The sequence below is a fragment of the Phyllobates terribilis genome, unplaced genomic scaffold (genome assembly GCF_046119375.1).
Source record: "Phyllobates terribilis strain yellow unplaced genomic scaffold, ASM4611937v1 Scaffold_1__5_contigs__length_1240528914, whole genome shotgun sequence".
Lineage (NCBI taxonomy): Eukaryota > Metazoa > Chordata > Amphibia > Anura > Dendrobatidae > Phyllobates > Phyllobates terribilis.
In genome coordinates, this window is record NW_027362761.1 from 1,208,351,203 (window position 1) to 1,208,374,299 (window position 23,097).

The window sequence follows — 23,097 nt, forward strand, 5'->3', positions numbered from 1 at the left end:
ACATAGGGGGCCGTATTATAGTAGTTATATTCTTGTACATAGGTACAGTATTATAGTAGTTATATTCTTGTACATAGGAGCAGTATTATAGTTGTTTTATTCTTGTACATAGGGGGCAGTATTGTAGTAGTTACATTCTTGTACATAAGGGCAGTATTATAGTAGTTATATTCTTGTACATAGGGGGCAGTATTATAGTCGTTATATTCTTGTACATGGGAGCTGTATTATAGTAGTTATATTCTTGTACATAGGAGCAGTTTTATAGTAGTTATATTCTTGTACATAGGAGCAGTTTTATAGTAGTTATATTCTTGTACATAGGAGCAGTATTATAGTAGTTATATTCTTGTACATAGCGGCAGTATTATAGTAGTTATATTCTTGTACATAGCGGCAGTATTATAGTAGTTATATTCTTGTACATAGCGGCAGTATTATAGTAGTTATATTCTTGTACATAGGGGGCCGTATTATAGTAGTTATATTCTTGTACATAGGTACAGTATTATAGTAGTTATATTCTTGTACATAGGAGCAGTATTATAGTTGTTTTATTCTGGTACATAGGGGGCAGTATTGTAGTAGTTACATTCTTGTACATAAGGGCAGTATTATAGTAGTTATATTCTTGTACATAGGAGCAGTATTATAGTAGTTATATTCTTGTACATAGTGGCAGTATTATAGTAGTTATATTCTCGTACATAGGAGCAGTATTATAGTAGTTATATTCTTGTACATAGCAGCAGTATTATAGTAGTTATATTCTTGGACATAGGAGCAGTATTATTGTATTTATATTCTTGTACGCAGGGGGCAGTATTATAGTAGATATATTCTTGTACACAGGGGGCAGTATTATAGTAGTTATATTCTTGTACATAGGAGCAGTATTTTAGTAGTTATATTCTTGTACATAGGAGCTGTATTATAGTAGTTATATTCGTGTACATAGGGGCAGTATTATAGTAGTTATATTCTTGTACATAGGGGCAGTATTATAGTAGTTATATTCTTGTACATAGGGGCAGTATTATAGTAGTTATATTCTTGTACATAGGGGCAGTATTATAGTAGTTATATTCTTGTACATAGGAGCAGTATTATAGTAGTTATATTCTTGTACATAGGGGGCCGTATTATAGTAGTTATATTCTTGTACATAGGTGCAGTATTATATTAGTTATATTCTTGTACATAGGAGCAGTATTATAGTAGTTATATTCTTGTACATAGGGGGCAGTATTATAGTAGTTATATTCTTGTACATAGGAGCAGTATTATAGTAGTTATAATCTTGTACATAGGAGCAGTATTATAGTAGTTATAATCTTGTACATAGGGTGCAGTATTATAGTAGTTATATCCTTGTACATAGGGGACAGTATTATAGTAGTTATATTCTTGTTCATAGGAGCAGTATTATAGTAGTTATAGTCTTGCACATTGGGGCAGTATTATAGTAGTTATATTCTTGTACATAGGGGGCAGTATTATAGTAGTTATATTCTTGTACATAGGGGCAGTATTATAGTAGTTATATTCTTGTACATAGCAGCAGTATTATAGTAGTTATATTCTAGTACATAGGAGCAGTATTATAGTAGTTATATTCTTGTATATAGGGGACAGTATTATAGTAGTTATATTCTTGTACATAGGGGGCAGTATTATAGTAGTTATATTCTTGTACATAGGGGCAGTATTATAGTAGTTATATTCTTGTACATAGGAGCAGTTTTATAGTAGTTATATTCTTGTACATAGGGGGCAGTATTATAGTAGTTATATTCTTGTAGATAGGGGGCAGTATTATAGTAGTTATATTCTTGTACATAGGAGCAGTATTATAGTAGTTATATTCTTGTGCATAGGGGGCAGTATTATAGTAGTTATATTCTTGTTAATAAGAGCAGTATTATAGTAGTTATATTCTTGTACATAGGAGCAGTATTATAGTGGTTATATTCTTGTACATAGGAGCAGTATTATATTAGTTATAGTCTTGCACATAGTGGCAGTATTATAGTAGTTATATTCTTGTACATAGGGGGCAGTATTATAATAGTTATATTCTTGTACAAAGCAGCAGTATTATAGTAGTTATATTCTTGTAAATAGGGGACAGTATTATCGTAGTTATATTCTTGTACACAGTGGGCAGTATTATAGTAGTTATATTCTTGTACATAGGGGGCAGTATTATAGTAGTTATATTCTTGTACACAGGGGGCAGTATTATAGTAGTTATATTCTTGCACATAGGAGCAGTATTATAGTAGTTATATTCTTGTACATAGGAGCAGTTTTATAGTAGTTATATACTTGTACATAGGAGCAGTATTATAGTAGTTATATTCTTGTATATAGTTAGCAGTATTATAGTAGTTATATTCTCGTACATAGTGGCAGTATTATAGTAGTTATATTCTCCTACATAGTGGCAGTATTATAGTAGTTATATTATTGTACATAGGGGCAGTATTATAGTAGTTATATTCTTGTATATAGGGGCAGTATTATAGTAGTTATATTCTTGTACATAGGAGCAGTATTATAGTAGTTATATTCTTGTACATAGGGGCAGTATTATAGTAGTTATATTCTTGTACATAGGGCCAGTATTATAGTAGTTATATTCTTGTATATAGGAGCAGTATTATAGTAGTTGTATTCTTGTACATAGGGGGCAGTATTATAGTAGTTATATTCTTGTACATAGGAGCAGTATTATAGTAGTTATATTCTTGTACATAGGAGCAGTATTATAGTATTTATATTCTTGTACATAGGGGACAGTATTACAGTAGTTATATTCTTGTTCATAGGGGGCAGTATTATAGTAGTTATATTCTGTACACAGGGGGCAGTATTATAGTAGTTATATTCTTGTACACAGGGGGCAGTATTATAGTAGTTATAGTCTTGTACATAGGAGCAGTATTATATTAGTTATTGTCTTGCACATAGGGGCAGTATTATAGTAGTTATATTCTTGTACATAGGGGGCAGTATTATAGTAGTTATATTCTTGTACATAGCAGCAGTAGTATAGTAATTATATTCTTGTTCATAGGGGACAGTATTATAGTAGTTATATTCTTGTACATAGGGGACAGTATTATAGTAGTTATATTCTTGTACATAGGGGACAGTATTATAGTAGTTATATTCTTGTACACAGTGGGCAATATTATAGTAGTTATATTCTTGTACACAGGGGGCAGTATTATAGTAGTTATATTCTTGTACATAGGGGGCAGTATTATAGTAGTTATATTCTTGTACATAGGGGACAGTATTATAGTAGTTATATTCTTGTACACAGTGGGCAATATTATAGTAGTTATATTCTTGTGCACAGTGGGCTATATTATAGTAGTTATATTCTTGTACATAGGGGGCAGTATTATAGTAGTTATTTTCTTGTACATAGGGGGCAGTATTATAGTAGTTATATTCTTGTACACAGGGGGCAATATTATAGTAGTTATATTCTTGCACATAGGAGCAGTATTATAGTAGTTATATTCTTGTAACTAGGAGCAGTTTTATAGTAGTTATATACTTGTACATAGGAGCAGTATTATAGTAGTTATATTCTTGTATATAGTTAGCAGTATTATAGTAGTTATATTCTCGTACATAGTGGCAGTATTATAGTAGTTATATTCTCCTACATAGTGGCAGTATTATAGTAGTTATATTCTCGTACATAGGGGCAGTATTATAGTAGTTATATTCTTGTATATAGGGGCAGTATTATAGTAGTTATATTCTTGTACATAGGAGCAGTATTATAGTAGTTATATTCTTGTACATAGGGGCAGTATTATAGTAGTTATATTCTTGTACATAGGGCCAGTATTATAGTAGTTATATTCTTGTACATAGGAGCAGTATTATAGTAGTTATATTCTTGTACATAGGGGGCAGTATTATATTAGTTATATTCTTGTACATACGAGCAGTATTATAGTAGTTATATTCTTGTACATAGGAGCAGTATTATACTATTTATATTCTTGTACATAGGGGACAGTATTACAGTAGTTATATTCTTGTTCATAGGGGGCAGTATTATAGTAGTTATATTCTTGTACACAGGGGGCAGTATTATAGTAGTTATATTCTTGTACATAGGAGCAGTATTATAGTAGTTATATTCTTGCACATAGGGGCAGTATTATAGTAGTTATATTCTTGCACATAGGGGCAGTATTATAGTCGTTATATTCTTGTACATAGGGGCACTATTTTAGTAGTTATATTCTTGTACATAGGAGCGGTATTATAGTATTTATATTCTTGTACATAACTGGCAGTATTATAGTAGTTATATTGTTGTACATAGGAGCAGTATTATAGTAGTTATAATCTTGTACATAGGGGGCAGTATTATAGTAGTTGTATTCTTGTACATAGGGGGCAGTATTATAGTAGTTATATTCTTGTACATAGGAGCAGTATTATAGTAGTTATATTCTTGTACATAGGGGGCAGTATTATAGTAGTTATATTCTTGTACATAGGAGCAGTATTATAGTAGTTGTTTTCTTGTACATAGGGGGCAGTATTATAGTAGTTATATTCTTGTACATAGGGGGCAGTATTATAGTAGTTTTAGTCTTGTACATAGGGGCAGTATTATAGTAGTTATATTCTTGTACATAGGAGCAGTATTATAGTAGTTATAGTCTTGCACATAGGGGCAGTATTATAGTAGTTATAGTCTTGTACATAGGGGGCAGTATTATAGTAGTTATATTCTTGTACATAGGGGCAGTATTATAGTAGTTATATTCTTGTACATAGCAGCAGTATTATAGTAGTTATATTCTTGTACATAGGAGCAGTATTATAGTATTTATATTCTTGTACATAGGGGACAGTATTATAGTAGTTATATTTTTGTACACAGGGGGCAGTATTATAGTAGTTATATTCTTGTACATAGGGGGCAGTATTATAGTAGTTATATTCTTGTACACAGGGGGCAGTATTATAGTAGTTATATTCTTGTACATAGGAGCAGTATTATAGTAGTTATATTCTTGTACATAGGAGCAGTATTATAGTAGTTATATTCTTGTATATAGGGAGCAGTATTATAGTAGTTATATTCTTGTACATAGGGGCAGTATTATAGTAGTTATATTCTTGTACATAGGAGCAGTATTATAGTAGTTATATTCTTATACATAGCGGCAGTATTATAGTAGCTATATTCTTGTACATATGAGCAGTATTATAGTAGTTATATTCTTGTACATAGGAGCACTATTATAGTAGTTATATTCTTGTACATAGGAGCAGTATTATAGTAGTTATATTCTTGTACATAGTGGCAGTATTATAGTAGTTATATTCTTGTACATAGGGAGCAGTATTATAGTAGTTATATTCTTGTACATAGGGATCAGTATTATAGTAGTGATATTCTTGTACATAGGAGCAGTATTATAGTAGTTATATTCTTGTACATAGGAGCAGTATTATAGTAGTTATATTCTTGTATATAGGGAGCAGTATTATAGTAGTTATATTCTTGTACATAGCGGCAGTATTATAGTAGTTATATTCTTGTACATAGGAGCAGTATTATAGTAGTTATATTCTTGTACTTAGCGGCAGTATTATAGTAGTTATATTCTTGTACATAGGAGCAGTATTATAGTAGTTATATTCTTGTACATAGGGAGCAGTATTATAGTAGTTATATTCTTGTACATAGGAACTGTATTATAGTAGTTATATTCTTGTACATAGGAGCAGTATTATCGTAGTTATATTCTTGTACATAGGAGCAGTATTATAGTAGTTATATTCTTGTACATAGCGGCAGTATTATAGTAGTTATATTCTTGTACATAGGAGCAGTATTATAGTAGTTATATTCTTGTACTTAGCGGCAGTATTATAGTAGTTATATTCTTGTACATAGGAGCAGTATTATAGTAGTTATATTCTTGTACATAGGGAGCAGTATTATAGTAGTTATATTCTTGTACATAGGAGCTGTATTATAGTAGTTATATTCTTGTACATAGGAGCAGTTTTGTAGTAGTTATATTCTTGTACATAGGGAGCAGTATTATAATAGTTATATTCTTGTACATAGGAGCTGTATTATAGTAGTTATATTCTTGTACATAGGAGCAGTTTTATAGTAGTTATATTCTTGTACATAGGAGCAGTTTTATAGTAGTTATATTCTTGTACATAGGAGCAGTATTATAGTAGTTATATTCTTGTACATAGCGGCAGTATTATAGTAGTTATATTCTTGTACATAGGTGCAGTATTATAGTAGTTATATTCTTGTACATAGGAGCAGTATTATAGTAGTTATATTCTTGTACATAGTGGCAGTATTATAGTAGTTATATTCTCGTACATAGGAGCAGTATTATAGTAGTTATATTCTTGTACATAGGAGCAGTATTATAGTAGTTATATTCTTGCACATAGGAGCCGTATTATAGTAGTTATATTCTTGTATATAGGGAGCAGTATTATAGTAGTTGTATTCTTGTACATAGGAGCAGTATTATAGTAGTTATATTCTTGTACATAGGAGCAGTATTATAGTAGTTATATTCTTGTACATAGGAGCAGTATTATAGTAGTTATATTCTTGTACATAGGAGCAGTATTATAGTAGTTATATTCTTGTATATAGGGAGCAGTATTATAGTAGTTATATTCTTGTACATAGGGGCAGTATTATAGTAGTTATATTCTTGTACATAGGAGCAGTATTATAGTAGTTATATTCTTATACATAGCGGCAGTATTATAGTAGCTATATTCTTGTACATATGAGCAGTATTATAGTAGTTATATTCTTGTACATAGGAGCAGTATTATAGTAGTTATATTCTTGTACATAGGAGCAGTATTATAGTAGTTATATTCTTGTACATAGTGGCAGTATTATAGTAGTTATATTCTTGTACATAGGGAGCAGTATTATAGTAGTTATATTCTTGTACATAGGAGCAGTATTATAGTAGTTATATTCTTGTATATAGGGAGCAGTATTGTAGTAGTTATATTCTTGTACATAGCGGCAGTATTATAGTAGTTATATTCTTGTACATAGGAACTGTATTATAGTAGTTATATTCTTGTACATAGGAGCAGTATTATCGTAGTTATATTCTTGTACATAGGAGCAGTATTATAGTAGTTATATTCTTGTACATAGCGGCAGTATTATAGTAGTTATATTCTTGTACATAGGAGCAGTATTATAGTAGTTATATTCTTGTACTTAGCGGCAGTATTATAGTAGTTATATTCTTGTACATAGGAGCAGTATTATAGTAGTTATATTCTTGTACATAGGGAGCAGTATTATAGTAGTTATATTCTTGTACATAGGAGCTGTATTATAGTAGTTATATTCTTGTACATAGGAGCAGTTTTGTAGTAGTTATATTCTTGTACATAGGGAGCAGTATTATAATAGTTATATTCTTGTACATAGGAGCTGTATTATAGTAGTTATATTCTTGTACATAGGAGCAGTTTTATAGTAGTTATATTCTTGTACATAGGAGCAGTTTTATAGTAGTTATATTCTTGTACATAGGAGCAGTATTATAGTAGTTATATTCTTGTACATAGCGGCAGTATTATAGTAGTTATATTCTTGTACATAGGTGCAGTATTATAGTAGTTATATTCTTGTACATAGGAGCAGTATTATAGTAGTTATATTCTTGTACATAGTGGCAGTATTATAGTAGTTATATTCTCGTACATAGGAGCAGTATTATAGTAGTTATATTCTTGTACATAGGAGCAGTATTATAGTAGTTATATTCTTGCACATAGGAGCCGTATTATAGTAGTTATATTCTTGTATATAGGGAGCAGTATTATAGTAGTTGTATTCTTGTACATAGGAGCAGTATTATAGTAGTTATATTCTTGTACATAGGAGCAGTATTATAGTAGTTATATTCTTGTACATAGGAGCAGTATTATAGTAGTTATATTCTTGTACATAGGAGCAGTATTATAGTAGTTATATTCTTGTATATAGGGAGCAGTATTATAGTAGTTATATTCTTGTACATAGGGGCAGTATTATAGTAGTTATATTCTTGTACATAGGAGCAGTATTATAGTAGTTATATTCTTATACATAGCGGCAGTATTATAGTAGCTATATTCTTGTACATATGAGCAGTATTATAGTAGTTATATTCTTGTACATAGGAGCAGTATTATAGTAGTTATATTCTTGTACATAGGAGCAGTATTATAGTAGTTATATTCTTGTACATAGTGGCAGTATTATAGTAGTTATATTCTTGTACATAGGGAGCAGTATTATAGTAGTTATATTCTTGTACATAGGAGCAGTATTATAGTAGTTATATTCTTGTATATAGGGAGCAGTATTGTAGTAGTTATATTCTTGTACATAGCGGCAGTATTATAGTAGTTATATTCTTGTACATAGGAGCAGTATTATAGTAGTTATATTCTTGTACTTAGCGGCAGTATTATAGTAGTTATATTCTTGTACATAGGAGCAGTATTATAGTAGTTATATTCTTGTACATAGGGAGCAGTATTATAGTAGTTATATTCTTGTACATAGGAGCTGTATTATAGTAGTTATATTCTTGTACATAGGAGCAGTATTATCGTAGTTATATTCTTGTACATAGGAGCAGTATTATAGTAGTTATATTCTTGTACATAGCGGCAGTATTATAGTAGTTATATTCTTGTACATAGGAGCAGTATTATAGTAGTTATATTCTTGTACTTAGCGGCAGTATTATAGTAGTTATATTGTTGTACATAGGAGCAGTATTATAGTAGTTATATTCTTGTACATAGGGAGCAGTATTATAGTAGTTATATTCTTGTACATAGGAGCTGTATTATAGTAGTTATATTCTTGTACATAGGAGCAGTTTTATAGTAGTTATATTCTTGTACATAGGGAGCAGTATTATAATAGTTATATTCTTGTACATAGGAGCTGTATTATAGTAGTTATATTCTTGTACATAGGAGCAGTTTTATAGTAGTTATATTCTTGTACATAGGAGCAGTTTTATAGTAGTTATATTCTTGTACATAGGAGCAGTATTATAGTAGTTATATTCTTGTACATAGCGGCAGTATTATAGTAGTTATATTCTTGTACATAGCGGCAGTATTATAGTAGTTATATTCTTGTACATAGGAGCAGTATTATAGTAGTTATATTCTTGTACATAGTGGCAGTATTATAGTAGTTATATTCTCGTACATAGGAGCAGTATTATAGTAGTTATATTCTTGTACATAGCAGCAGTATTATAGTAGTTATATTCTTGTACATAGGAGCAGTATTATAGTATTTATATTCTTGTATGCAGGGGGCAGTATTATAGTAGATATATTCTTGTACACAGGGGGCAGTATTATAGTAGTTATATTCTTGTACATAGGAGCAGTATTTTAGTAGTTATATTCTTGTACATAGGAGCTGTATTATAGTAGTTATATTCTTGTACATAGGGGCAGTATTATAGTAGTTATATTCTTGTACATAGGGGCAGTATTATAGTAGTTATATTCTTGTACATAGGGGCAGTATTATAGTAGTTATATTCTTGTACATAGGAGCAGTATTATAGTAGTTATATTCTTGTACATAGGGGGCCGTATTATAGTAGTTATATTCTTGTACATAGGTGCAGTATTATAGTAGTTATATTCTTGTACATAGGAGCAGTATTATAGTTGTTATATTCTTGTACATAGGGGGCAGTATTATAGTAGTTACATTCTTGTACATAAGGGCAGTATTATAGTAGTTATATTCTTGTACATAGGGGGCAGTATTATAGTAGTTATATTCTTGTACATAGGTTGCAGTATTATAGTAGTTATATTCTTGTACATAGGGGGCAGTATTATAGTAGTTATGTTCTTGTACATAGGGGCAGTATTATAGTAGTTATATTCTTGTACATAGGGGGCAGTATTATAGTAGTTATATTCTGCCCTATGTGAAAGACTATAACTACTATAATACTGTGCCTATGCACAAGAATATAACCTCTATAATGCTGCTCCTATATATATATTTATATATATATAGTACATAGGGGCTGTATTATAGTAGTTATATTCTTGTACATAGGGGCAGTATTATAGTAGTTATATTCTTGTACATAGGTGCTGTAACGGGTCCGGGAGGCGGAACCTCTGAGCTACTATACAAGGGGGCGGCCCTTGTAAGGGAGCGGGTGGCAGTCTCTGGATGAACGGACAGGGAGATACGGCAAGTGATCAGGGCAGTCTCTGGGTGAACGGACAGGGAGATACGGCAAGTGATCAGGGCAGTCTCTGGGTAAGGGGTAGGTACGACCTGTGATGGCAGAGCCTCCGGGTAGGCTAGCAGGCAGATGGTAGATGGGTGCTCCCAGGTGAGCAAGCGAGAGTCTCAGGAATAGCAGGTGGTCACGGCACGTGACGGCGGAACCTCCGGGCTGGCAAGCAGGCAGGTAACGGAGATGCGCTCCCAGGTGAGCGGGCAAGAGTCGCTGAGATAGCTGGTGGTCACAGCACGTGACAACGGAGCCTCCGGGCTGGCAAGCAGGCAGATAACGGAGAAGCGCTCCCAGGTGAGCGGGCAAGCTGGTCCATAGACAGACTGACCGGAGAAGTAAGGCAGACCGTCGGACCTCAGACTGGCAGACAGGTAACAAGTATTCAGGCAGGAATCAGGCAGGTAACTGGCAGGTACTGGCAGGTAACTAGCAGGTAACTGGCAACGGGACCTGAGGGCTGAAGCACAGGTGAGACACAGGTGCAAACAACATTGCTCGGGCACCTCCATTTTGGAGGAGGTGCCTTTTATATGATGAAGTCCTCCGGCCATTGGCCGGGGACTCTTTAGGGCGGCGCGCGCGGCCCCTTTAAGAGGAGGGGAGCGCGCGCGCGCGCGCCCTAAGCACAGGGGCCGGGAAGGAGCGCGCGCCGAGAGCAGAGCAGGAGGAGGACGCCGGGACGGAGCGCGCGCTGACAGCAGAGCGGGGAGAGGACGCCGGGCAGGAGCACGCGCTGACAGCAGAGCGGGGAGAGGACGCCGGGCAGGAGCACGCGCTGACAGCAGAGCGGGGAGAGGACGCCGGGCACGGAGCAGAGCGGTGAGGGGAGCAGCGTCCCTGCCTAGCAGAGGGCAGGGACGCCAGCGCTACAGTACCTCCCCCTTTAGGCCCCCCCTTTTTTAGGCCAGACAGAAATTTAGCTAGGATGAGAGGGGCATGGATGTTCTCCCGGGGCTCCCACGTTCTCTCCTCAGGACCAAACCCCCTCCAATCTACCAGAAAAAAGGTCTTTCCTCTTACCCTTTTGCTGGCAAGAATGTTCTCTACCTCAAACTTGTCCTCAGCAGAAACCAGAGCAGGAGGCGTACCTGTAGACTTAGAAAAAGAGTTAAGTACCACAGGTTTGAGGAGAGATACATGGAAGGAGTTAGGGATCCGTAAGTTGGCCGGGAGTTTCAATTTATAGGCTACCGGGTTGATCTGACCGATGACCACCAGTGGGCCGATGAACCGAGACCCTAACTTATAGGAAGGGATCTTGAGTCGGACATATTTGGACGAGAGCCAGACTTTATCCCCAGGACGGAATTGAGGAGGGTCCATCGCTAAATGCTGCCAGGGGGCAGCAGGTACTGGCAGAGGAAGAAGGCGGCCGGCCGACAGGTGTCTCGGAACTTTGTTGCGGGCGCAGGACACACAGGCAGAAACAAAGTCCATAACATCCTTGTGCAGGTTAGGCCACCAGTAGTGTCGGGTAATAAGCTGGAGGGTCTTTTTCCGACCGGCGTGGTCAGCTAGTTTAGACGAATGACCCCAGTGTAGGATTCTCTCCCGATCAGGTACCGATACGAACGTCTTACCAGGAGGGAGACAATTTAGACTCACGGGAGCCACCTGCATTACTCTGGCGGGATCGATGGGGCAATCACATGGTCTATGAGGTGGTGATGTCTCTGCCTCCTCCTTAACAAAGACATCAGTACTAGACCAATAAGGAATCGGAAGTCCAGGTAGATTAGCTGGGATAGGAGAGGGACGGACGGAATGGACGGGAACCAGGCAGGTTTTATGACAGGCCTGTCCCCAGTGAAGGACTTCTCCGGTTTGCCAGTCAAGCACGGGTGCATGTCTCTGGAGCCAAGGCAGACCTAGCAAGAGGGCGTGAGGGAGACCAGGCAGAACGTGAAAGGAGATACTCTCTGAATGCAGCATTCCCACCTGCAGAGTAATGGATTCGGTGATGAATTGGATGGGGCGAGGTAAGAGGCCCCCATCCACGGCAACAACAGACAAGGGTACAGCCAGAGGTTTGGTGGGGATGCGGAATTTCTCCACCAGGGACTGTGAAATAAGATTTCCGGCTGCTCCAGAGTCAAGTTGGGCTAGTTCGGAATAACGATTCTCCCCGCAGATGATTGAGACTGACAACAGCAGGGATGGAGAGGATCTATTTTTGTCTAGATCGACCCCTCTGAGTGAACCTAGATACAGGCGTTCTCCCGACCTCTCCGGGCAGGCACGGATCAGATGCTCCTTACTGCCACAGTAGAAGCAGCTCCCCTCGGCACGGCGGAAATCCTGACGGGATTTGACCATCTTGGTCTGGTCGACCTGCATAGGCTCAGGAGAGTGTACCTGTGGAGAAACGGAAGGAATGACGGGTTCCTGGAAAGTAGGAGCTAGACGTGGAATCCTTCTCTCACGGGTGACCTCTTTGGCACGCTCCTGGAACCGTAGGTCAATCCGGGTGGCAAGGGTTATTAGATCATCGAGAGTGGTAGGAATGTCCCGACCAGCAAGTTCATCTTTAATACGGCCGGACAGACCCTCCCAGAAGACGGATACCAGGGCTTCGTTATCCCAGGCCAGCTCCGAGGCAAGGGTACGGAACCGTATGGCATATTGGCCCACGGTGAGGCTTCCCTGACGGAGGCGAAGCAGAGAAGATGCGGATGAGGTCCTCCGTCCGGGTTCGTCGAAGGCTTTCCGGAAAGCCATGAGAAAGGCAGGCAAGTCGGACACCAGGGGATCTCCTCTCTCCCATAGAGGATTTAGCCAGGCCAGGGCCTCCCCGGTGAGATGGGACATGATAAAGGCAATTTTGGCTCGGTCGGAGTTAAACTGGTGGGATAATAGTTCAAAATGCAGGGTGCACTGATTTATGAAGCCCCGAGCCAGGACGGAGTCGCCTCCGAAGCGAGGAGGTGCAGAGAGCCGGGGTCCGGAAAAGGATACCATGGTACTGGCGGAGGTTGTTGGTGGATCAGACAGAGTGTTCAGGCGAGTATTAACATTCCGCAGGTGACCCAGGATGGTCTCCTGTTGGGACCTCTGACGGGACAGTTCAAGACAGAGGTCCGAGAGCGAGGGAGCTTGGGTGCCACCGGGTTCCATGGCCCGAGCAAACTGTAACGGGTCCGGGAGGCGGAACCTCTGAGCTACTATACAAGGGGGCGGCCCTTGTAAGGGAGCGGGTGGCAGTCTCTGGATGAACGGACAGGGAGATACGGCAAGTGATCAGGGCAGTCTCTGGGTGAACGGACAGGGAGATACGGCAAGTGATCAGGGCAGTCTCTGGGTAAGGGGTAGGTACGACCTGTGATGGCAGAGCCTCCGGGTAGGCTAGCAGGCAGATGGTAGATGGGTGCTCCCAGGTGAGCAAGCGAGAGTCTCAGGAATAGCAGGTGGTCACGGCACGTGACGGCGGAACCTCCGGGCTGGCAAGCAGGCAGGTAACGGAGATGCGCTCCCAGGTGAGCGGGCAAGAGTCTCTGGAATAGCTGATGGTCACCGCACGTGACAACGGGACCTCCGGGCTGGCAAGCAGGCAGGTAACGGAGATGCGCTCCCAGGTGAGCGGGCAAGAGTCGCTGAGATAGCTGGTGGTCACAGCACGTGACAACGGAGCCTCCGGGCTGGCAAGCAGGCAGATAACGGAGAAGCGCTCCCAGGTGAGCGGGCAAGCTGGTCCATAGACAGACTGACCGGAGAAGTAAGGCAGACCGTCGGACCTCAGACTGGCAGACAGGTAACAAGTATTCAGGCAGGAATCAGGCAGGTAACTGGCAGGTACTGGCAGGTAACTAGCAGGTAACTGGCAACGGGACCTGAGGGCTGAAGCACAGGTGAGACACAGGTGCAAACAACATTGCTCGGGCACCTCCATTTTGGAGGAGGTGCCTTTTATATGATGAAGTCCTCCGGCCATTGGCCGGGGACTCTTTAGGGCGGCGCGCGCGGCCCCTTTAAGAGGAGGGGAGCGCGCGCGCGCGCGCCCTAAGCACAGGGGCCGGGAAGGAGCGCGCGCCGAGAGCAGAGCAGGAGGAGGACGCCGGGACGGAGCGCGCGCTGACAGCAGAGCGGGGAGAGGACGCCGGGCAGGAGCACGCGCTGACAGCAGAGCGGGGAGAGGACGCCGGGCAGGAGCACGCGCTGACAGCAGAGCGGGGAGAGGACGCCGGGCACGGAGCAGAGCGGTGAGGGGAGCAGCGTCCCTGCCTAGCAGAGGGCAGGGACGCCAGCGCTACAGGTGCAGTATTATAGTAGTTATATTCTTGTACATAGGGACAGTATTATAGTAGTTATATTCTTGTACATAGGGGGCAGTATTATAGTAGTTATATTCTTGTACATAGGAGCAGTATTATAGTAGTTATATTCTTGTACATAGGGGGCCGTATTATAGTAGTTATATTCTTGTACATAGGTACAGTATTATAGTAGTTATATTCTTGTACATAGGAGCAGTATTATAGTAGTTATATTCTTGTACATAGGGGGCAGTATTGTAGTAGTTATATTCTTGTACATAGGAGCTGTATTATAGTAGTTATATTCTTGTACATAGGAGCAGTATTATCGTAGTTATATTCTTGTACATAGGAGCAGTATTATAGTAGTTATCTTCTTGTACATAGCGGCAGTATTATAGTAGTTATATTCTTGTACATAGGAGCAGTATTATAGTAGTTATATTCTTGTACTTAGCGGCAGTATTATAGTAGTTATATTCTTGTACATAGGAGCAGTATTATAGTAGTTATATTCTTGTACATAGGGAGCAGTATTATAGTAGTTATATTCTTGTACATAGGAGCTGTATTATAGTAGTTATATTCTTGTACATAGGAGCAGTTTTGTAGTAGTTATATTCTTGTACATAGGGAGCAGTATTATAATAGTTATATTCTTGTACATAGGAGCTGTATTATAGTAGTTATATTCTTGTACATAGGAGCAGTTTTATAGTAGTTATATTCTTGTACATAGGAGCAGTTTTATAGTAGTTATATTATTGTACATAGGAGCAGTATTATAGTAGTTATATTCTTGTACATAGCGGCAGTATTATAGTAGTTATATTCTTGTACATAGGTGCAGTATTATAGTAGTTATATTCTTGTACATAGGAGCAGTATTATAGTAGTTATATTCTTGTACATAGTGGCAGTATTATAGTAGTTATATTCTCGTACATAGGAGCAGTATTATAGTAGTTATATTCTTGCACATAGGAGCCGTATTATAGTAGTTATATTCTTGTATATAGGGAGCAGTATTATAGTAGTTGTATTCTTGTACATAGGAGCAGTATTATAGTAGTTATATTCTTGTACATAGGAGCAGTATTATAGTAGTTATATTCTTGTACATAGGAGCAGTATTATAGTAGTTATATTCTTGTACATAGGAGCAGTATTATAGTAGTTATATTCTTGTATATAGGGAGCAGTATTATAGTAGTTATATTCTTGTACATAGGGGCAGTATTATAGTAGTTATATTCTTGTACATAGGAGCAGTATTATAGTAGTTATATTCTTATACATAGCGGCAGTATTATAGTAGCTATATTCTTGTACATATGAGCAGTATTATAGTAGTTATATTCTTGTACATAGGAGCAGTATTATAGTAGTTATATTCTTGTACATAGGAGCAGTATTATAGTAGTTATATTCTTGTACATAGTGGCAGTATTATAGTAGTTATATTCTTGTACATAGGGAGCAGTATTATAGTAGTTATATTCTTGTACATAGGAGCAGTATTATAGTAGTTATATTCTTGTATATAGGGAGCAGTATTGTAGTAGTTATATTCTTGTACATAGCGGCAGTATTATAGTAGTTATATTCTTGTACATAGGAGCAGTATTATAGTAGTTATATTCTTGTACTTAGCGGCAGTATTATAGTAGTTATATTCTTGTACATAGGAGCAGTATTATAGTAGTTATATTCTTGTACATAGGGAGCAGTATTATAGTAGTTATATTCTTGTACATAGGAGCTGTATTATAGTAGTTATATTCTTGTACATAGGAGCAGTATTATCGTAGTTATATTCTTGTACATAGGAGCAGTATTATAGTAGTTATATTCTTGTACATAGCGGCAGTATTATAGTAGTTATATTCTTGTACATAGGAGCAGTATTATAGTAGTTATATTCTTGTACTTAGCGGCAGTATTATAGTAGTTATATTGTTGTACATAGGAGCAGTATTATAGTAGTTATATTCTTGTACATAGGGAGCAGTATTATAGTAGTTATATTCTTGTACATAGGAGCTGTATTATAGTAGTTATATTCTTGTACATAGGAGCAGTTTTATAGTAGTTATATTCTTGTACATAGGGAGCAGTATTATAATAGTTATATTCTTGTACATAGGAGCTGTATTATAGTAGTTATATTCTTGTACATAGGAGCAGTTTTATAGTAGTTATATTCTTGTACATAGGAGCAGTTTTATAGTAGTTATATTCTTGTACATAGGAGCAGTATTATAGTAGTTATATTCTTGTACATAGCGGCAGTATTATAGTAGTTATATTCTTGTACATAGGTGCAGTATTATAGTAGTTATATTCTTGTACATAGGAGCAGTATTATAGTAGTTATATTCTTGTACATAGTGGCAGTATTATAGTAGTTATATTCTCGTACATAGGAGCAGTATTATAGTAGTTATATTCTTGTACATAGCAGCAGTATTATAGTAGTTATATTCTTGTACATAGGAGCAGTATTATAGTATTTATATTCTTGTATGCAGGGGGCAGTATTATAGTAGATATATTCTTGTACACAGGGGGCAGTATTATAGTAGTTATATTCTTGTACATAGGAGCAGTATTTTAGTAGTTATATTCTTGTACATAGGAGCTGTATTATAGTAGTTATATTCTTGTACATAGGGGCAGTATTATAGTAGTTATATTCTTGTACATAGGGGCAGTATTATAGTAGTTATATTCTTGTACATAGGGGCAGTATTATAGTAGTTATATTCTTGTACATAGGAGCAGTATTATAGTAGTTATATTCTTGTACATAGGGGGCCGTATTATAGTAGTTATATTCTTGTACATAGGTGCAGTATTATAGTAGTTATATTCTTGTACATAGGAGCAGTATTATAGTTGTTATATTCTTGTACATAGGGGGCAGTATTATAGTAGTTACATTCTTGTACATAAGGGCAGTATTATAGTAGTTATATTCTTGTACATAGGGGGCAGTATTATAGTAGTTATATTCTTGTACATAGGTTGCAGTATTATAGTAGTTATATTCTTGTACATAGGGGGCAGTATTATAGTAGTTATATTCTTGTACATAGGGGCAGTATTATAGTAGTTATATTCTTGTACATAGGGGGCAGTATTATAGTAGTTATATTCTGCCCTATGTGAAAGACTATAACTACTATAATACTGTGCCTATGCACAAGAATATAACCTCTATAATGCTGCTCCTATATATATATTTATATATATATAGTACATAGGGGCTGTATTATAGTAGTTATATTCTTGTACATAGGGGCAGTATTATAGTAGTTATATTCTTGTACATAGGTGCAGTATTATAGTAGTTATATTCTTGTACATAGGGACAGTATTATAGTAGTTATATTCTTGTACATAGGGGGCAGTATTATAGTAGTTATATTCTTGTACATAGGAGCAGTATTATAGTAGTTATATTCTTGTACATAGGGGGCCGTATTATAGTAGTTATATTCTTGTACATAGGTACAGTATTATAGTAGTTATATTCTTGTACATAGGAGCAGTATTATAGTTGTTTTATTCTTGTACATAGGGGGCAGTATTGTAGTAGTTACATTCTTGTACATAAGGGCAGTATTATAGTAGTTATATTCTTGTACATAGGGGGCAGTATTATAGTAGTTATATTCTTGTACATAGGAGCTGTATTATAGTAGTTATATTCTTGTACATAGGAGCAGTTTTATAGTAGTTATATTCTTGTACATAGGAGCAGTTTTATAGTAGTTATATTCTTGTACATAGGAGCAGTATTATAGTAGTTATATTCTTGTACATAGCGGCAGTATTATAGTAGTTATATTCTTGTACATAGCGGCAGTATTATAGTAGTTATATTCTTGTACATAGGAGCAGTATTATAGTAGTTATATTCTTGTACATAGTGGCAGTATTATAGTAGTTATATTCTCGTACATAGGAGCAGTATTATAGTAGTTATATTCTTGTACATAGCAGCAGTATTATAGTAGTTATATTCTTGTACATAGGAGCAGTATTATAGTATTTATATTCTTGTACGCAGGGGGCAGTATTATAGTAGATATATTCTTGTACACAGGGGGTAGTATTATAGTAGTTATATTCTTGTACATAGGAGCAGTATTTTAGTAGTTATATTCTTGTACATAGGAGCTGTATTATAGTAGTTATATTCTTGTACATAGGGGCAGTATTATAGTAGTTATATTCTTGTACATAGGGGCAGTATTATAGTAGTTATATTTTTGTACATAGGGGCAGTATTATAGTAGTTATATTCTTGTACATAGGAGCAGTATTATAGTAGTTATATTCTTGTACATAGGGGGCCGTATTATAGTAGTTATATTCTTGTACATAGGTGCAGTATTATAGTAGTTATATTCTTGTACATAGGAGCAGTATTATAGTTGTTATATTCTTGTACATAGGGGGCAGTATTATAGTAGTTACATTCTTGTACATAAGGGCAGTATTATAGTAGTTATATTCTTGTATATAGGAGCAGTATTATAGTTGTTATATTCTTGTACATAGGGGGCAGTATTATAGTAGTTACATTCTTGTACATAAGGGCAGTATTATAGTAGTTATATTCTTGTACATAGGGGGCAGTATTATAGTAGTTATATTCTTGTACATAGGTTGCAGTATTATAGTAGTTATATTCTTGTACATAGGGGGCAGTATTATAGTAGTTATATTCTTGTACATAGGGGCAGTATTATAGTAGTTATATTCTTGTACATAGGGGCAGTATTATAGTAGTTATATTCTTGTACATAGGAGCTGTATTATAGTAGTTATATTCTTGTACATAGGGGGCCGTATTATAGTAGTTATATTCTTGTACATAGGTGCAGTATTATAGTAGTTATATTCTTGTACATAGGAGCAGTATTATAGTTGTTATATTCTTGTACATAGGGGGCAGTATTATAGTAGTTACATTCTTGTACATAAGGGCAGTATTATAGTAGTTATATTCTTGTACATAGGGGCAGTATTATAGTAGTTATATTCTTGTACATAGGTGCAGTATTATAGTAGTTATATTCTTGTACATAGGGGCAGTATTATAGTAGTTATATTCTTGTACATAGGGGGCAGTATTATAGTAGTTATATTCTTGTACATAGGAGCAGTATTATAGTAGTTATATTCTTGTACATAGGGGGCCGTATTATAGTAGTTATATTCTTGTACATAGGTACAGTATTATAGTAGTTATATTCTTGTACATAGGGGCAGTATTATAGTAGTTATATTCTTGTACATAGGAGCAGTATTATAGTAGTTATATTCTTGTACATAGGGGGCAGTATTATAGTAGTTATATTCTTGTACATAGGAGCAGTATTATAGTAGTTATATTCTTGTACATAGGGGGCCGTATTATGGTAGTTATATTCTTGTACATAGGTACAGTATTATAGTATTTATATTCTTGTACATAGGAGCAGTATTATAGTTGTTATATTCTTGTACATAGGGGGCAGTATTGTAGTAGTTACATTCTTGTACATAAGGGCAGTATTATAGTAGTTATATTCTTGTACATAGGGGGCAGTATTATAGTAGTTATATTCTTGTACATAGGTTGCAGTATTATAGTAGTTATATTCTTGTACATAGGGGGCAGTATTATAGTAGTTATATTCTTGTACATAGGGGCAGTATTATAGTAGTTATATTCTTGTACATAGGGGGCAGTATTATAGTAGTTATATTCTTGTACATAGGGGGCAGTATTATAGTAGTTATATTCTGCCCTATGTGAAAGACTATAACTACTATAATACTGTGCCTATGCACAAGAATATAACTACTATAATGCTGCTCCTATATATATATATAGTACATAGGGGCTGTATTATAGTAGTTATATTTGTGATCGTGTGCAGGTTCAGGGTCAGATTAGTGGACGTGTGCAGGATGAGTGTCAGGTTAGTGGAGGAGTGCGGGATCTGGGTCTGGTCAGTGGAGGAGTGCGGGATCAGGGTCAGGTTAGTGGAGGTGTGCGGGATCAGGGTCAGGTTAGTGGAGGTGTGCGGGATCAGGGTCAGGTTAGTGGAGGTGTGCGGGATCAGGGTCAGGTCAGTGGAGGTGTGCGGGATCAGGGTCAGGTTAGTGGAGGTGCGCGAGATCAGGGTCAGGTTAGTGGAGATGCGCGGGATCAGGGTCAGGTCAGTGGAAGTGCGCGGGATCAGGGTCAGGTTAGTGTAGGTGTGCGGGATCAGGGTCAGGTTAGTGGAGGTGTGCGGGGTCAGGTTAGTGGAGGTGTGCGGGGTCAGGTTAGTGGAGGTGTACGGGATCAGGGTCAGATTAATGGAGTTGTGCGGTATCAGGGTCAGGTTAGTGGAGGTGTGCGGGATCAGGGTAAGGTTAGTGGAGGTGTGCGGGATCAGGGTCAGGTTAGTGGAGGTGTGCGGGCTCAGGGTCAGGTTAGTGGAGGTATACGGGCTCAGGGTCAGGTTAATGGAGGTGTGCGGGATCATGGTCAGGTTAGTGGAGGTGTGCGGGATCAGGGTCATGTTAGTGGAGGTGTGTGGGATCAGGGTCAGGTTAGTGGACGTGTGCGGGATCAGGGTCAGGTTATTGGAGGTGTGCGGAATCAGGGTCAGTTTAGTGGAGATGTGCAGGATCAAGGTCAGGTTAGTGGAGGTGTGCAGGTCTTGTTGATCGCAGGCAGTTGTGGTGAGATGTTCCTCCTTCCCGTCCGAGGCCTGGATTAGAGTGTGAGCTCCTCCGTCCATTCTGCATCTTTGTTTCCACCGGCTAGTGTGCGGCAGTGAAGAGGTTACTCTGCAGAGCGCTGATCCCACTCACAGCCGGTGACATGTGTTTGTCGCTGTCACCACCATAGTGACATTTAGAAAGCTGCCGTGGGCTTTGATAACTCCAGCGTGGATCGGGGGCCGTCTGTTCACTGCGGTAAACACGGTGCCTGTCACAGGATCCTGCGTATCCCCTGCGCACGCTGCTGGTGATCCCACCACGGAGCCGCTCCGCTCTGTCCGCACAGTATGAAGGCACAAAAGAGAAGATTAACATTCCACAGCTTCTCCACTGCGCCCCCACGACAACACTTCCTGTCCTCATACTTATTTTTTAGAGCATTGCCTGATATAACGATTCAGAGTGATGTTCACAGCAGTGGACGGCCCCTGGGATCCCCGGTCTCGGGGGGCGCTGTCAGTATTGCGGTGGTACCGATAACTTTCCTCTTCTCTCTTCCGCAGTGGTTGAATCAGAGTCACAATGCGGGTGTCAACTATGCAAATCGCAACGCGAGCAAGGTGAGAACCGTCCCTCTCCGCGGACCCCCAAGGGCCCGGACCCCATGATGCTCATGTCATCGCCTCCTCCATCTCGCCGGACACATGGACATTTCACCTCCTCTGCTCTTGTTCATTCTCTTTTCCCGCTTTCCTTCCTTTCTGTCTGCTCCTCGCTGGGAGGGGTAAGTAGCGCCATGCTTGTTCCCCACCACCGCCATCATCTGCAGGGGCTTACCCCCATCCTCCGCCTTCTGTTTTCTCCTCCTCCGCAGCTGCTGGAGAGGCCCGGGGTCATCAGAGCAATGGCAGACACGTTGTCTCAGTCCTTTGCCTTCTCAGGAGCTCTGCTTGCTGTCGGTGAGGAGCTCTATAGTCCTCGCTGGATTTGTGACCGGCACTGATACAATGTAGCGAAGTGTCAGCTCAGGAGACAGGGTTATTCTGCTGCCTTTACACGTAGCAGAACGTCCAGATATAAGTCAGGAGGTTTTCATTCACTGACAGCAAGCGGACATCTTATAGGTTATCGTAGGAAGTCATAGCAGGGGTCGTGTCATGAAAAACATTTATCACCTATTAACAGGTCACACGATCGCTGAGGGACTAATCACAGGAACTGGGGTCCTGTGCCCCTATGTGACCTTCGCTCCATTCACCTCTATGGGAGCAGTGGTGCCCGTGTGACCTCCGCTCCATTCACCTTTATGGGAGCAGTAGTGCCCGTGTGACCTCCGCTCCATTCACCTCTATGGGAGTAGTGGTGCACGTGTGACCTCCGCTCCATTCACCTCTATGGGAGCAGTGGTGCCCGTGTGACCTCCGCTCCATTCCCCTCTATGGGAGCAGTAGTGCCCGTGTGACCTCAGCTCCATTCACCTCTATGGGAGCAGTAGTGTACATGTGACCTCCGCTCCATTCCCCTCTGTGGGAGCAGTGGTGCCCGTGTGACCTCCGCTCCATTCCCCTCTATGGGAGCAGTAGTGCCCGTGTGACCTCCGCTCCATTCCCCTCTATGGGAGCAGTAGTGCCCGTGTGACCTCAGCTCCATTCACCTTTATGGGATCAATAGTGCCCGTGTGACCTCCGCTCCATTCACCTCTATGGGAGCAGTGGTGCCCGTGTGACCTCCGCTCCATTCACCTCTATGGGACCAATAGTGCCCGTGTGACCTCCGCTCCATTC

General features: G+C 38.7%; 1 protein-coding gene across 2 annotated transcripts in view; it reads left to right on the forward strand.

The window, feature by feature from the left end:
• Positions 1 to 23,097, forward strand: part of SFXN5 (sideroflexin 5) — a 373,664-nt gene that overhangs the window by 109,301 nt on the left and 241,266 nt on the right. For both annotated transcript variants that reach the window (XM_073649478.1, XM_073649469.1), the window contains one exon: positions 21,877 to 21,933. In XM_073649478.1, coding sequence (XP_073505579.1) covers positions 21,877 to 21,933 — 57 coding nt within the window. The remainder of the gene's footprint in view (positions 1 to 21,876; positions 21,934 to 23,097) is intronic.